Source organism: Platichthys flesus, chromosome 7 (assembly GCF_949316205.1).
Source record: "Platichthys flesus chromosome 7, fPlaFle2.1, whole genome shotgun sequence".
In the NCBI taxonomy this organism is placed as follows: Eukaryota; Metazoa; Chordata; class Actinopteri; order Pleuronectiformes; family Pleuronectidae; genus Platichthys; species Platichthys flesus.
This window is the reverse complement of record NC_084951.1, coordinates 16,977,529-16,994,419: the sequence shown is the minus strand read 5'-3', so window position 1 is coordinate 16,994,419 and position 16,891 is coordinate 16,977,529. Positions and strand designations below refer to the sequence as shown.

Below are 16,891 nucleotides of genomic sequence, written 5' to 3'. Positions count from 1 at the left end.
GAGTTGAGGTGAGGGGTGTGGTGGAGAAATGTCACCTGCAGTAACTTGGTCAAAAACAATCCGGGGAATCAGAGCTCACATTATCTCTTCTGGTAGCCATTGTTTTAATGCTGGAGCTGGTGCAGGTGACGCTTATTTTCTGTTTACTGCTGGTATCTACAGTGCAATGGTATATCAAAGTATTATATAGTATGTGGGTTTGAATATGAACATATGTCACAGTAAACTACCCTCTTGTATACTGTATGTTGATACAGCGAAAGGTGCTTCCTGAGGACACACTGTTTTCAACACTTGTATACATAAGTGAAGGCAGATTACACATTTTGTTGATAAAAAAGGAAGTTAAATATGACATTCATATGTATTGATAAGTTATCAAAACCTCCGGAGCAGGCCGACAGGAAAAGGAGCCTTTTTTCAAACGTTTCAAAAGTTATATTTCATGAAGATTTGTATATATAGAGAGAGATTTGACTTCCTATAAATAAAGAAAATCCAAAGTTATGATAAATTATTTTATTTCAGAATTTGAAAGACAAAATTGCATCTGTTAAATAAAGAACAAGGCATAAAACCATAGGCTACATACAGTAGTTATATGCGTTCCACCGCCGGTTAGGAACTGTGTAAATGTGTTATTTCTTACATAATCTCCACTGTTTATTGTCATGGAGGCCTGTCTGTGTCACTGTGTGTCTGTAGGTGACAGGTAGAGGCAGCAGAGCAACAGACAAATGCAGATGTCACACAATATTTTCAGATGTTTCAAAGACTTTTTCACATGTTTCACTCTTTTTTCACATGTGGCACACTTTCACGTTACAAACTTTTCACACGGTACACACTTTTCGCAGACGTTACTCACTTCTTCCAGTTGTTACACACTTGGCGGCCTGCTTCCACCCCCCCTTCACACCTGCCTGTGAACTCTGCTGGCCCCACCCACAGGTGTCCCACCTCGACGGGGCGCGGTCCCGTGAGGGTGGAGCTCGCCGCCGCTCCTCCTGTGGGAACATTGAATCTCTTGGCAAGTCAGCTGAGTTCACTGCGCACAAGAGGCTCACCACTTCTCCACCTCGAGCCCGCGCTTTGTGATTGTGTTCAGGCTTTTCTGGGGGATCCTTTATTCTCTGAGACCCTTCGGACGAAGGTCCGACCGACCCCTCCACGGGCTCTCTTCACCGGGGGAAGATGACGGCGTTGGAGCCGCTGAGATCGGCGATGACCGTCAGGGGCGTGGAGGACACGTCGCTCGCGCTGCCCTCAGACAAGAAGCTGCGCTCGGGACAGCAGCGCGTGCTCGAGCAGGTGCACACCATCAAGAGGGGCAAGTCCAAATCCTGGAAGAACGGACACTCGTCTTCCTCCGCTTCAGGTAGAACCTTCTTAACACCACAGGGTGAAACTATACTGCACAATCAATTAGCTGTGTGTCCTGTGTCAGTGTGATGCACTCCTCCAGAAATGGCTGCTGCAGGCTCTAAACTCTAATGTTGTGTCCCCATGAAAACAAACATTCCTGCTGTTAGTGTGATTGTTTAATGTGAGAGGATGACGTCCCCAGGGCAGAAACCCAGTGACAGGTGGGGAGTTGTGTTCAACTTTTCGAGCTTCTTTTTGTCTGCAAACAGACTTTGTGATACAGGCGTGTGAAATATGATCCACTGCTGCTGCTGGATCCACCGACGTGAGTGTTGTCGGTGTGATTCATTGCTCGTTACTGTCAGACACATTCCCCGCTTATCCAGGCTGAGCTGTTTCTCCCTGTCGTTGAGGAATGCGGCCCTTGGGCTTGCAAAATCCCCCCCCCCCCCCCCCCCCCCCCCACACACACACACACACACACACACACACATTTGGGGAAATAACATTTCCAAGTGTTTTTACATCTTGTGAGATGGTTTGAGTTGCGATACTGTGCGTGGTTGTTAAATGGCAGCAGTGGAGCAAATGGTCTGCAGAGTAGTTTGTCTGAGTGCTAATTGGCTTGTCTTGCTGAAACTGTCAATGCCTTAAGTGGTTTTGAAATATGTGGCCCGCATGTTGAAGACATCCCTGACAGTTTGAAGTTGGCTCTCTTCAAATTGTTGCCACAAAAGTGTGGCTCCAAATAAGAGAGGTACAGCAAAGTTGTTAGTGATGTTTTTTTTTATTCAAGGTATAGTCGGAAGAGGTTTGTTTTTAGTTTTCGGAGGAAGATGTGTAAACTTTCTGATGCCCGGAGTTCAATGGGGAGCTCATTCCACCATTTAGGAGCAGGACGGCAAACAGTCGTGTTTTTGATGAGTGTTTAGCTCGCAGTGAAGGAGCAATGAGCTGATTAGCCGAAGCAGAGCGGAGTGAACGTGCTGGGGTGTAACGTTTGACCATGTCCTGGATGTAGACCCACTATGTTCTGATACCACTTTTACCTTCCTGATTCAGTTAGGAGTAAATAATGATGTTTCTGATGGTTCTTATGATGATTCACTTCTTCTTCGCCAGTGCAGCAGCAAACAAGTTATTTCAGGGTATCAGAAAACAATACACCTGCATGATTGACCCGACTTTTTGGCATCAGAGACATTTCTGATGCTGGTATCGGTATCAGCTAACATCAAGTGAATAAAGTACGTGAATAAAACCATAAAGATAAATCGTGATTCTGACAAACTGTCTTCTCTTAAGAAAAAGCTTCTTAAAGTGTCAGTTTAAATCATGGCTGGGAAAACTCTGCTCGGGGTAAATAACTAGAACAACACATTGCGGTTGATTAATAAACATAGCCTCTCAAGCCCTCGAGCTTATCGCCTGTGGCAAAGGCATTGTTTAAGAAACTCCAGTAATTATTTTGTTCAGAAAAGCGTGTTGCAGTACAGAGGGTTATAAGTTATTTGGACACTCACCAATTTGTTAACACCCAGGACCTATTGTGTCCTATCACGTTTTAAGTGGAAGGCTAACCATATTAGAAAATGTAAATGTTCCCACTCCCTACAAGTGGGATCGAACCATGTCGATAACTTAGGTCGTACGAGCTGAGGAGGGAGGAGATCTCACTTTCCGAAGTTTCTGCTGCTGAATTTTGTGTGTGCTCCTCAAAGGCGGTAGAATAGAAAGATCTTTATAGTTCGGTTAAAACAAAAGGAGGGACGGTGTAGTCAAAGTCAATGTTGTAGGCCTTCTAGAAATATGCTCTTTTAACATGATTATTTCAGTTTCTAGTTCATCCTCAATGTAGACACAACTCCTCTCTCTGGAAGAAAGCAGTGAGGTCTATGAATTATCTAGAAAACAAGTTTATTGTTTCTGCTCGGAGGCCAAGAGAAGCCCCCCCCCACACACTGCAGGTTTATTTATGATTCAGATGAACTGACCCTTTAAAATGACTATCGGAGACGTGTTCATCTCCGGCACTGCCCTCACGTACATGCTCTCACCGTGATGATTATGCCAATGTTATGACTGCAATAATCCTGTAATGAAGTGGCATCCTTACATTTGGCACCATGTGGCAGTTAGGCTTCACGTTCACATGAATCATCCGACGAGACAGACGAGGTGAAGGTGCTGAAACAGGCTTCCACATGAAGGGCCATGCTTGACGGCTGCAGACTGTGAGGGACATGATGTCATGTCTGTGTGATTTGAGGAAAGGCATCTCGATGTGTGCCATTCCTTAAGTCAGATATTTGGATTTGGCTGTTTATGTCCCTATAACAATATATAGATTTACAAACTTTTTCATTGAAGTATTAAACATTTGAAATAAATCTGAGTGGTTTTTGTCTTATTTTTAAAATTGGATTCATATATTGGTTCATCACTTTTTTTAATTGACTTCTTCAAATCCCTCTGGTCCATCCCTCTTTTATTTGTCCTTTTTAATACCGGTTATTGAATCACCCTAATTCAAGGGCGATTTATCCTCCATATACCAAAGAAGAAGTCTATTAATCCAGTGACACACACCAGAGTCAGTCTGATTACTCTGTAAGGGATCAACGGCCAATGTTGGTATGAAATTATGTTGTGATTTAGTTTGATTCTTCATTTAAGGGGGAATTCGATGTTACTGCGGGGGAAGCAGATATCACCTAAACGTGTGGATAGATATAACAAATAATAAGATACCTCCCATGACCACACTGAATTTTCAATCTGATGAAATCCTGATGCCCACATGAAGGGGCCAAATTCCAACCACACCCTCGTGCTGTCTTGCCAGCATGTTTGATGCTCCCTGGTTTTATCTGCCATCGATGTCAACTTGACATTATTCAAAAAACGACCTAACCATAGTAAACTAAACTCTCTGTAGGTCAAATCCTGCATCCTTCATTCCTTCTGTGCCTCTCTGTTGTTCGTTTCCCTTTTTCTCACCCTTCTCCTCTTTCACCAGGTTTGTTCGAGCAGTCTTTGACATCAGATTCCGAGTTTGGATCGTTCAAGTTTACTCCGTCCAAAGCAAATGGCACCTTCAGCTACAGTAGCTCCAGCATGTCAGCAGGCCCCAACATGTCAGCAGGCCACAACAAAGCGGTAATTGTTCCTCATGTGACTGCACAGTGTAATATTGTAGCGAGATGATCATGGTGGAAATCCTACTCCCTTTCACAGACTCTGCAGAGGAAGACCAAGTCATGTTTTGTTTTACCATAATCACAGATAATTCACATAAATATATACCTGCATTAAGGTTTTATCCATATAGAAGCTGTGTCTTGTTTGGTAATACAGATTAAGCTTCTTAAAGCAAACTAGGAGCTGCATTACAATGTGAATATAACACCACTAAATAATTATTGCATAAAGGTTAATGGGAAAATGTATCTAACCAGAGGCTCATTATTGTTTGGTTATTTTACACTTACACCCAATTATAAAAATGACAGGTTATGGTTTTACAAGGAGTTATGTGCAGGATTATTTCCTGGTGGTTTACAGTGACTTGACACAACCAGCAGAGAAATATTCAGGCACAAAGGAAGTGGACAAAGCCAGGCTAACTGTTCCAGCCTATTTCCAGTCTTCATGCTAAGCTAAGTTAAAGGTTCAGTGTGTAGAATTCGGTGAAATCCAGTGATGAAGTTGCATGTTGCAGCTGAATACCCGTCACTTCTCCCTCCCCTTCCAAACATGAAAGAGAACCTGTGGTAGCCTTCAGCTGTCATATAAACTCAAAAGGTTTTAAGTTTGTCCTGTTTGGGCTACTGTACAAAACATGGCCGCTTACCTAGAGAGGACCCGCTCCCAATCGAAATAATGTTTTTAAGAATAAAGGGTAACGAAAACAACAATTTGTATAATTTAGATGATAACACACTAGTAAAGAAAAGGATTATTTTATATTCTTTCACTTAAATCTTGCACACTGGATATTAAACTAGCCTCTTTTCGGAGCCTCATATTGAATGTTAACATTAAAACTGTATCAATCCGTTGCCATAACCCAGAAAGTAAACAAGCTACACTTGCCAGAAACAATTCCCACAGTTTATACAGTGAGTTTAGGTGTCAGCGTTGGAACCGTTTGGGAGGGTTCACTTGGTCATGAGTGGTTCGAGGCCTTGTTCAGTGAAACACTTTATCAGTCGCATGCTGACGCGCGTGTGTGTGTGCGTGTACGTGCATGTGTGCGTGCGTGTGTGTGTATAAATATGTATTATAGCTCTACTGTGGCCTGACCTGACCTACCGACGATGAGTTGAGGCATGTCTAGGGAGTGTGGTGATGAATTCTTACAAATGAATGTTCATAATCCTCAGTCCTTGCGAATCTATTGCCTCATATATAACGTGTGTGTTGATTCTGTCACCTTATCTGAGGGTCACAGGCTAAATTAGAATTTTAATTAATTTAAATTCTGCAGTAAACAACGAATTGCCGAGCTAATAACCTCATATCCTTGTCCAAGTTCATGGCAACAGGGGTGACGTCTCTCCCAATGTTCATATTTCAACATTGATATATGGCCACTGTGTTAGGCACACCTTTAATTGAAGGTTATGGTGATCTGAACATTAGAAACTTTGTAAAAGTGCAATTATTGCCAGAGCTTTTATACCATAAAAATGTCTAAAATCTGCCAATATCGTTTTTATAATTTATATAGTAAGCACCCTGCAGCCAATTCTGTTCCGGTTAATATTCTTTTTCTAAGTTGGAGACACCAGAAGCTTGTTGCTTGTTGTGTGTTTGTGTGTTATGTTTTTTTTTCTGCTTAGTTATGTTTTCCTGGCAGAACATGACTGACAGTTAATCAGACCGATGAGGTGAATGAATCATTTAATATACAGACCAGACGTTAGAAACAAGAGTCTGCAAGCAAACCGGTCCTTACTCATACATGACATTTGGTTTCTTCATGTAGAGACAAAGAAAGTTTCACATTGAAGGCTTGATGATGCAGAGCTTTATGAGAGACGTTTTTTGGCAGTACACAATTATGCCCTGCTCCTAAATCCAATTGCAAACTGTAAATTCGTGTTTTAGTGCATGGTCTCTTATCAGACGTCTGTGCTGCTTGTATTTGCTCTGAGTTCTGGATTTGCATCCGTCCTTCTCTTCCTTTGCAGTCCCTGGCATGTGTGAGGCCTGGTGGCTCAGTCCCTTTCTATCCAAATGACAGGATGAAGTGAGCAAGCTGCACTTTGAGAGTAAACACGGTGCCAGCTCTAATCAAGCATGTTGTTGACTGATCTGACCTCCATCTTGCTTTTGCTGCCTAGAAGCAGGGCTCAAGTACAGCTGGTCACCAGGCAACCAGTCCAGTTTGAAACAGAAATAGGAGAGTCGGTAAACAGACAGAGAACAGGGTCGTTAAAAAATAATGTGTGTGTGTGTGTCTGTGTCATAGGCTAATTTTGGGGACAAATTTCAGACTACAAACCACTTAATTGGGTACTGCCATCAGAATGTCCACATGACAGCTCCTGCGGTTAACTGTTAGAAAATAGTTGTTGATGTTTGTGATTTTTTTATTTTATGATTCTTTTGAAAAAGGGAAACTTTTTCTTTATCACAGTGGTGCACACTTCCTTCCTTACTGGCGCTCAGTGTGCAAACACCGGTGGGAATTTAGTTTTTCTAACAGAAACTAGTAGCAGACAAAGGTTCAATTCTGAAAAATGACTAATGGCTTAAGCATCAGCAGGACATGTTCTGTCAGTTCTCTCAGGTGATGCCAAGTTTCTTGCAAAGCAGCAAAGCCGGAACTGTGTGAACACACAAACAGACGCCCACACACAGACACAAAACCAAAAAAGCGAAGGAAAAGTAATTGATATAAAAACAATACGTAATCACAGGAGATTAAGTTATTTAGTGAGATCAGGATTGTGAACGTTACAGGACACTGTGTCCGACTTGAACACACAAAGCTCCTCTGTGAGAAAGTGCTCAGCAGGGCCAGCAGTCTCATAACGCACACAGCGTGAGTTAGTCTCCAGTGACGGATTATGTTACCTTGGTTGAGTTAGAGGTATAGAAGGAAACAGGGGAAAAAAACAGGTATGCAGTCCTTGTTTTGAGCTTAGATTCCTCTGTCTTGGTTAACAGGGGATGTTTTTTCAAATCTGTCCTCATAGAAAGTAGGTTAACTACTTTTTTCATGACCTGGCCTGTAGCCAGAGAGAAGCCTCAGGGTCATGCCGTATTTCAGCAGAAAAAAAAAGCTTGTTTCCTCCGAGACTGGCCCGGGTGGATTTTTTTCGATGTGCATTTTTCCAAACATTTCTGTGACTCATTCTCTTGAGAACTGGGAGTGAAACGTCAATCTCCTGAACCCAACTGTCTCTCGCTTTAGATCTATCAGAAGAGTCGCTCCATGCCCAATAGAGCCACCAGAGGAAGATATCAAAGCACCTCAGGCGGATGGGAACAGCAAGTGAAAGGCTCCAACTGGCCCCAGGGTCCAAGTGAATTGAAAGCCAGCCGCAGTGACCCTGCCTTGGTTCCTCAATTTTCTGCCGGACCTGCCATGGTGATCAGTTGTTCTCATTCTCTAAACCCACAATGTCACTGAAGCACCTACAATTTTTATGCAGACAAAAAAACTGCAATTATTCCACGGTACCAGCTAATCATTGTGAATCGCTCTTTATTCAGAGAGCCAAGGGTCAGGCGCTCCAAAGCCAGCACTCCCTCTACGCTTCAACCAATAGACACAGCACCTACTCCATGACCAACGGCAATAACATGACCAACAGCCAGACACGCATTGTCCAGCAACCATCGGCCCACTCCTACACTGAGGGCAGGATGGGAACCATGAAAACAACCAAGATGCATCTGCAGCAATCAGCGTGAGCTCACCCACCTTGCATCTTGTTTTCATATCTCTGTCTGTGGAACATACAGTATATATTGGGGACCGTTCATCTTATCGGCTTCACACTGTGATTGTGTGTTGTCAAGTGCGGAGCCCGGGAAGGGATATGGAGAAATAAAAGGTACTGCTTTTTGGGAGATGTCAGAAAAGATTTTTCATTTAGTGCTTCAGTGTTCTTCCATGTTTTTCAATTCCTACTTCAAATTAAAGGAGACATATTCTGCACATTCAGGTTTATTCAGGTTGGGTTGGCTTATATTCTCTAATATTCATAAAAAGCGAATTAAATAATGTCATTTCTGTTTCTCCAGTGTTGACAGTGGGATAAACGTATCAGAGCTGACCCTGAAGCAGGCTGTAGAGTATCTGTCTCACCCTGATGAGAATTTCAAGCAGTGCGGAGCCACCTTCATCCAACACACCACCTTCAATGAGGAGCGTTCCAAAGAGGAGGTCTGAGCACAAGTATACTATAAAGACCTTTAGACGTAGCAGTGTTGTTCAGTGTGAAGGTTGTCTTATAGCCGACTGTAGAGATACAAGCTGTGAGGTTAACCTGCAAGGTCTCTGTGAGGTTAACCTGCCTTGAGGGAAAGGGCGGAGAAAGCTATGGCCACACCTCATCCGTCCCCTCCTCGCTTCTGTGTTGCAGGTTTTAGAACTAGGGGGCATCCCTCCTCTCGTGAAACTTCTGGAGAGCCCCAGCCCCGGGGTGGGCCAGGCTGCTGCTGGCGCCCTGAGGAACCTGGTGTTTAAGGACAAGAACAACAAGCTGGAGGTTCAACACTGTGGTGGTATAGGCAAGGCCCTGCAGCTACTAAAGAAAACCGATTCGACTGACACTCAGAAACAAATCACAGGTAGGACCTCAAAGACGCCCTATCCCCAAAATGAAAGGAGGAAATCTCACATACACTGAGCAGCAGTATGCGCTTTACAACATGATGCCTTTTTAGAAAGTATATATATTCTTATTGTTTTAGCAGAACATGTATACATAGAATAAAATAAAAGGACAGACCAGTTCAACAGGGCCAATATACACATAATGTACATGCACACAATTGGTTTACATTATGTTAAGTTTGAATTTCTCATACACAGAAAAAGCATATTTTACTCTTACTCGTCTGCCCAGATGAACCTGTTCCTTGCAAACGTAAAAACTCAAATTTTTGTAACATGAAATTGGAATTATGATAATGAAGGGAAATAGGGTTTTAAAAGGTTATATATGTAATAGTATTCATTTCCAGGTTTACATGACTGAGTGCAGATTTGAGCTGGAGTCATCACGCTTTATGACTGGTGGACAGCCAATAGATGCACAGGGAGGGACTCGCATGCACAAACATGAACGTGCGGCCGGACCGGTTACAAAGACAAAGCTCAATTTACAACACACAGTCTCACTCTGTCAGGACACCACAACATCTTTACATAGAAAATAGCTGTTGGCTGTCTTTCCATTTTAACATTCTCAAACATTTACCCTTAAGACTGTTGAAAAATGTTTATTTTCCCAAACAGGAAATCACCCAAAAAGAGTCGTACATTATATACACAATTCCTGCGTTTACTTAGAAAATTAGAATAAGAACGATTGCCTACAGACAAGGTCTAGGCAATATCCAAGGAGTTGTGTGTAAATGTAAGTTTAGGTAACCCACATATGTAGAAGCTCGGAAAAACCAAGCCTAATATTTGTCCTAATGGTATTATATCCAAATGTATGTGCTAATAGAGTTTACCAAATTTTTCGTAATAGAATTTAATAGAAATTGACACCTAAAGAAAAAATCAGGTGTGTTCTGACCAACTTCATTTGTGTTGTACTTTGTAGGCCTGCTATGGAACCTGTCGTCTACCGATGAACTGAAGACAGAACTCACACAAACTGCACTGCCCGCCTTGACCGAGAATGTGGTGGTGCCGTTCACATGCTGGTCGGACAACAGCGCCAACAACAACATTCACCCCGATGTCTTCTGCAACGCCACGGGGTGCCTGCGGTGAGAACGTCTCAGAAGATTCCTTTTATATGGATCATTTTCATGTTTGAGTACAGTGCAAGTCACTGCTTGTTCTGCTCCAGAGGCATCTGCTCATCCTGTGGTCGACGTGTGTCCATGCAGAGTTAAATGAATGTCTGAATGATGTGTTTAGGAACCTGAGCTGTTGTGAGAAGGGGAAGAGACAAGAAATGAGACAATGCAGTGGCCTCATCGACTCCCTCATGAGTTACATCCAGTCCTGTGTTGCTGAGGATAATCCTGATGACAAGGTACAACTCCAAACACGCAGTCGCTCTACCTCTCTCATCGACAGCACCATAACCCATCCACCCCTAATTTGTAAATGGCAACAGTTGGGAGCATTATCATTATTTTTATTATCATTGCCCCATTGCTTATTCAACCTCCTTTATTAAACTTGATGACAAAAATAATCATGGCGTTATCAGAGTTAATTTTTGACGTGCACGGAAATAATTGTCTGTTGGCTTCTGAACTCCTCCACCCCCCCTCCCACCACCGGTAAAACTGATGATGTTAAGCAGAATTAGAAATATTCATCAATTTGTCCTCATAAGTTGATCGACCTATATTCCAGAAATTAGAAACATTGATATTTGAGCTACTAAGTCTCTTATAAGCGTGATAATAACAATCTTTTTATAGATGTATTGTTCTATATTTTTTTATATCACTGTAAACTGACTATTCAAGGATTTTCCACTACGGGTTGGCCAAAGCAGTCAACTCTTTGACCATGGGCTTGAGCAAATAGTGCGTTTTTCACTATTTTTAGATATTCCAGGAGTTGATATTTGTACAATTCTTTCAGATACTTGAAGATAAACATCATTAATCGAATAGATGCACTGCTGATCTTGTAATTAAGAACAATCTTTTTCTATACTAGGCCACAGCATTGTTTTCCTTCTGGCTCAGGGTGTTGTTGTTTCGTCTACCTCTATCACACTGAATTGTGCCTGGGCGCAGATGAGAGCAGCCATGGTTGTAGTTGTGCTGCCGTGAACTTGTAGTTCCTTCCTGTAAATATCTTTAAGTGCACACTACACAGAACAAATACAAGCAAACACCCGCATGCTGTACATCCTCAGAGCTACAGTGTGTATATAATTAGTGGGTGCTCGTACTGTATGTGTGCCTGCTAAAATTTGGGGTGTGGATGTGTATTTAATTCCATGTCTGTGCTTGCACAGTTAACACAGGCCTCTTTTAATGAAGGACCTGAGTGTCGTTTTCAGTTGTTTGAAAGACTAAGTGATAATATGCTTTGTTTGTTTAATGTCAGGTTTGTAAAAGTGACACATTAGCCTCCTTTAATAAACTGTAACATGTTGCCGTGGCTCTTTCGTATGGGATCATTTTACAAATCAGTTGTAAAAGCCACTTTAGGGCATGTCCTTGTTAAATATGTCATCATGACATGTAATGTATCAGCCAATACTATTAGAAGAAGAGTCAGTGTTTGTTTGATTTATGGGTAAGGCTAAGTTGTGTTTTCTATTGTTGTTAAAATACATTTTTATTGTTATAGCTTACATCAAGTAAGTGTTGCATGGGTAAAGCTTTGAGAAAATTCAGCAGAGGATTGATTCGACAAAAGTTTTTTGACTTTGTACCAAACGGTAAAGGATACAGATTAAGTTATTAGTGGGTCGTGCTGAAACAGTATGATGGATCACCTGCAGTGATGCTTGAGGTATGTTCACATTAACCCTTGTTAAATTTTTCCTGCCTCAGTCGTGAGTACATTGAGTTCTTGCAATAAGGTCGACTTTAATTCATTAGAACACAAGTCAAAGTAGGACACCCTGCAGACTAAGTCTATAGGAGCTTCGATGATAGTAAACGGCACTACATCAATTAAAATATGTTTACTTCTGATCTAGGTTGACATTTGCTCAAACAGTTGATGCTAGAGGGGGGGGGGGGGTGTACTGCAATGACGATATTAACAGTGTAGTTAAGAACCTCTCCGTTCCTCTCCTCTAGTCTGTGGAGAACTGTGTATGCATTCTACACAACTTGTCCTACCAACTAGAGGTGGAGTCCCCAGCATCCTTTGCCAAGTACTGTCCTCAAATCGAGAGACAGCCCGAGAGTAAGAAAAGCCCCCCAATTGGATGCTTCAGCCCCAGGAGTGGCAAGGTTCAAAAGGAGGTGAGCATTAACCAGCACGCACACCTCCATCCATGTCTGCAATATCAGCCCCCTTTACAGTCTCCTGTCTTCCTCTCTCCTCAGTTTTTGTTTGATATGGATCAGGCAATGCCAGAGGACAGCTCCGCTTCAGGCGAAAAGTGGCTGTGCCATCCGAAAGCCATGAAAACCTACCTGTCCCTGCTGGGCTCGTCCCAGAAAGACGGCACCCTGGAGGCCTGCTGCGGTGCCCTGCGGAACCTCACAGCCGGCAATGGGGGGGTGAGTGCAAAAAGACAACTATGAGGCCTAACCTCTTTCGCTAACGGACCATCAGGATCATCTCAGATTGATTTAGGAGAGGAGGAAAGCCACAAGGGTGGAGAGGTGGTGGGATGAATGACACGACAGCACAACAACAACTGAGAACAGGAGGAGCTTTTAATGCCTGGATTCAGTGGTAATTTCTGAATGAAAGAAGTCAAAGGGATTTCAAGAATTTAAACCTAGGATAAATATCGAATGCTGGAGTTATTAACGAGATTACAACTGATGTTTTCCTCCTGTTGTCCTTCTTTGTTCTGCTGCTGTTTCAGGGCTCCGTGGCCGTGAGCAGGATTCTGGTTCAGAAGTTGGGCGCTCTGCCGCACGTTTCTCCTCTGTTGAAGTCGTCTTGCGGGGCGCTGCAGAAGGCCGCTATTTCCCTGATGAGTAACATGTGTCGAGTCTCCAGTGTGCAGCCTACCATGGGTAAGAAGATGCACGAGTGGTTGGTAATACCAGTTGCATCCTTACAAAATGTACTTAATGTTTCCCATTTCTTTTCTGTAGCAAGGCAGATTCTGCCGGATCTCACGAGCCTCCTTTCCGCCGGCCCCCGGGAAATGGGAAAAGACGATAAAACCATATCAGCAGCCTGCAACACAGCTCGGACTCTGATGTTGGCAGAACCTGAGATCGGCAAGAAGGTCCTTAATGAAGCACTGGTGAGGCCACTGGCTGACCTCAGCGAGAATGGGTGAGCTATTATTTATTCTGCTCTGTATGGGAGATTCAGCTTTTATAGCTGTCACAAGCTGGGATGCATTTCACCGACTCCTGTAAGCTGTATTGAACTAGCTCTTTAACTGCAAGGGGATGTTTGAATAAAGTAGTTTTGCCTCTCATAAGTTTTATCTGCGTATATTGTGAGATCTGCAAGTTGAGTCCAGCTCTTTTCTTTTCAACCACTCAAAAAGGTCAGGGTTTAGTATCTTGCCCCAAGGGTACTTTGACACGCAGACTGCTGGCGTCAGGGATTGAACCGCTGACCTTCCATTTAGTGGACAACCCGCACGACCTGCTCAGCCACAGCCACTTTTTTTGTCTGGAATTTATTTGTTGGTGCTCACACCGCTGACAAAAGTAGTTAAGATGAACCAGGTGATGTACTGTGGCTGGAGTCCTCTGCAGCAGGTTCACTTCTGACCCGTCTGTGCAGTATCACAGTTATATGCAACCATTCACCGTACATATTCTGACACATAATATAGTTCTTTACACTGTAAATACCAGTTTAATTACATTTATATTTGTTCTATATTTCTATTTCTTTCTATTCCTTCACCCAAGTACTGCATGCTACTTATTGAATGACTTTCTGCTGCAGTAACAAATTTCCCCATTGTGTGACTAATACAGGACTTCTTAAACTGAGCTGCTGCAGTTTGTTGTAAAGGTTTTTTTTTGCAGCACAAACAGTCTTTCAGTCAACATAAAGCTATGTAAACATGTCTAAAACACCAGAAGTGCAGGTGATATTTTTAGTGCCTGTTTGCTTCCACAATCCTTTCATATTTTCAACTGCTCTTTTTTTGTCTTGTGCTGCAAACCTTCTCACTGTCCTCTGCCCTCCGTCACAGGTCTTTCCCCAAAGGCAGCACAGCAGCCTCATTGCTGCTCTACAACTTGTGGAACGAGAAGAGTCTTCAAGGCGCCGCCAAGAAGGTAAATTAGTCTGAGATAATGTGAATTTAGTTCCATTTTAGCACAAGCTCATGCCGCATTGCACAAGCACTGGGAGGGCCCGGCTCTAAAGGATGGGTGTTTGTTATTACCCCTGCGGCTCACACAGTCACTTTCCCTTCCCACCTGCCACACCCAAGAGTTCAGTGAATACAGAAACAGTCACACTGGAATCCTGGCAGACGGGTTTTCAGCGTGCGCTGTCTATTACAGGAAGATTAACACATGGGAATGACAAGAGAATGATGACGAGGAAGTCAAGATGTTATGAGAGAACATTAACATTAGTGTGAGCAAATGTGCTTATCAGATGTACAGAGGCACTGATTAAACAGTTGACGCCGTGTTTACTCTCACATTAAGTGCAAGGCTGCCTCGTGTTGGTGTTGTGCGACGCCCTTCACTGACTCCTTTGCAACTTTTTGATCCACAGCTGGGATTGGCCAAGTCCCTATTTGTCAATGACAACACTACACAAGCGCAAAGGTCGGCGCAAATCATCGACTGAGCATGAAGGACTGGCGGCAGCACAGGGCCCAAGAGGTACAGTTCAGTTTTGGCATGTTGTTAATCCGTGTAGTCGGGATTTAAACTATCAGTGCAGATTGTATCAAATGGATTTAAACCTTTTCTCTGTGCCTCTCCTCTCTCTTTCCTTCTTTTGTGCTCGTGTGTGTACCTGCAGATGGAAACCAGCATGTTTAAACACTGCTGCGGCCACACCCTAACAAAAAGGAGAGGGGAATTCTTCAGAAACAGCCTGGCTTGAGTGATCCCATTAGTCAATAGTAGAGTGTACATACTTTAGAGAAGAGTGAGCTTTTAATTTCATGAGTAATCCTGCGGTGTTGTATGTATTTAATTTGGATAAGTTTCTCTATGTGTATATAAATATAGGTGAGTGTGTTTTTGGTAGGTTAAGTGTGCTTTTTACAGCCTGAGAGCAATATTGTGGACAGACGACATTATCTTCACTGAAATGTTACCTTTTATGATTTATCATTGCATAGCTATCCCCTTCATCTGTGCAGCAGCTAAGAAATATAATATCTGCAGTGGCCTTGAGGACTGAGCAGCGGATACTGAAAGCAGTGAGAAAAGTATGTGAAAAGTTAGAAAGACAAAAAAAGATTGTGTTTTTTGTGATATTGTTCCTGTCCTCATCCACCCAAAGAGTGTTCTGTCAGTAACAATATCTGTTTTGTTTGTTTAGTATTGTTGGAGTTAGAAAGTTGAAGATGGTTATCATATGTTGAATGTACCTAAAGTATGTAAAAAGCTGAGCTAACGCTCGGGTTAAGAAAGAAATAGGACTTGGATTTTCACACGAAACCAAAGAAATGCTACATTGTTTGTCATGTTTAATGGCGTTTTTTTTTTTTATACTTCATTCTGTAGTCTGCGTTCAACAAACATGTCAAAATAATTCAATAAATTGTTTGACATTTTGGGAAACACACATTTTTGCATTTCTTTGCCGAGAGTTAAAATAAAAGATTGATACCACACTCCTATCTCGGTATTAAATATGAAGCTACAGCATGCTTACAAGTCAGCTTAGCTTATTTAGCTTAGCTTAGTTAGCTTAGCACAAAGGCTTGAAACGGAGGGAAACAGCTAGCCTGATTCTGTCGAAAGGGAACAACATGCAGCCGCCAGCAACTACAAATAATAAACCTTCTCTAAATGTCAAACTGTTCTTTTACAGTGGAATACTACGTGCCTTTTTGTATCATGTAGCTTTGTCATTAACATGCCTATTAAAATTGATAAATTCTAGGCCCCATGTATTGTTATTTTTTTTTCCACCATTGTTTTCTTTTCTCACATAAAATAGAGGTTTGGAATATAATACACAACTGTCACAGCCGCACACAGTTGGTGAACGCCAAAGAGATAATGAAGGGACAGAGCCCTTGAACATGAATCTAGTTCATTCTGATCTCTTGACATTTGCACATTATACTTATACATGCATTATATGGTTTCTGGTCTCATCGCCAATCTACTGTCCTGTGTACTGAAATCCGATTTTCCGATTTAAAAGCTTTTTTGGAAAAAACAGCATTTCAAATCCCTAGAGCATCCCTGTAAAGATAGTTGATAGATGGTGAGACGGTTGGCAGCTGTGTGGATTCCCCTACGGTTCCCCCAAAATGTTTTTAAATTAAAGTCCTCCGTCAAATCTGACCGCAACTTCTTGAATTGCACTGCGACTGAAATTTTGATTCAGTACATGTTGCAACATTTCAAGCTCATTTGGTTCCACAGTAATCCCCCAACAATGACTTAGAGGTATTTAGATTAACATATACATGTCTGATAAATTCCTATAATATTTTGATCAGACGCTTTGAGAATGCGTTTTTTCCCACATTTGATTACAGAAAGAACTTTGTGT

General features: G+C 42.4%; 1 protein-coding gene across 1 annotated transcript; it reads left to right on the top strand.

Annotated features, from left to right (window-relative positions):
* Window positions 1-1,018: 1,018 nt before the first annotated feature.
* Window positions 1,019-16,269, top strand: LOC133956323 (plakophilin-1). The gene is made up of 15 exons (XM_062391271.1): window positions 1,019-1,378; window positions 4,385-4,524; window positions 7,790-7,966; window positions 8,092-8,288; window positions 8,626-8,767; window positions 8,967-9,174; window positions 10,158-10,326; window positions 10,481-10,598; window positions 12,340-12,507; window positions 12,592-12,768; window positions 13,083-13,236; window positions 13,318-13,504; window positions 14,388-14,472; window positions 14,924-15,033; window positions 15,176-16,269. Exons 1-14 carry the CDS (start codon window positions 1,195-1,197, stop codon window positions 14,996-14,998), a joined length of 2,181 nt encoding a protein of 726 aa, XP_062247255.1. The 5' UTR covers window positions 1,019-1,194; the 3' UTR covers window positions 14,999-15,033; window positions 15,176-16,269.
* Window positions 16,270-16,891: the final 622 nt, after the last annotated feature.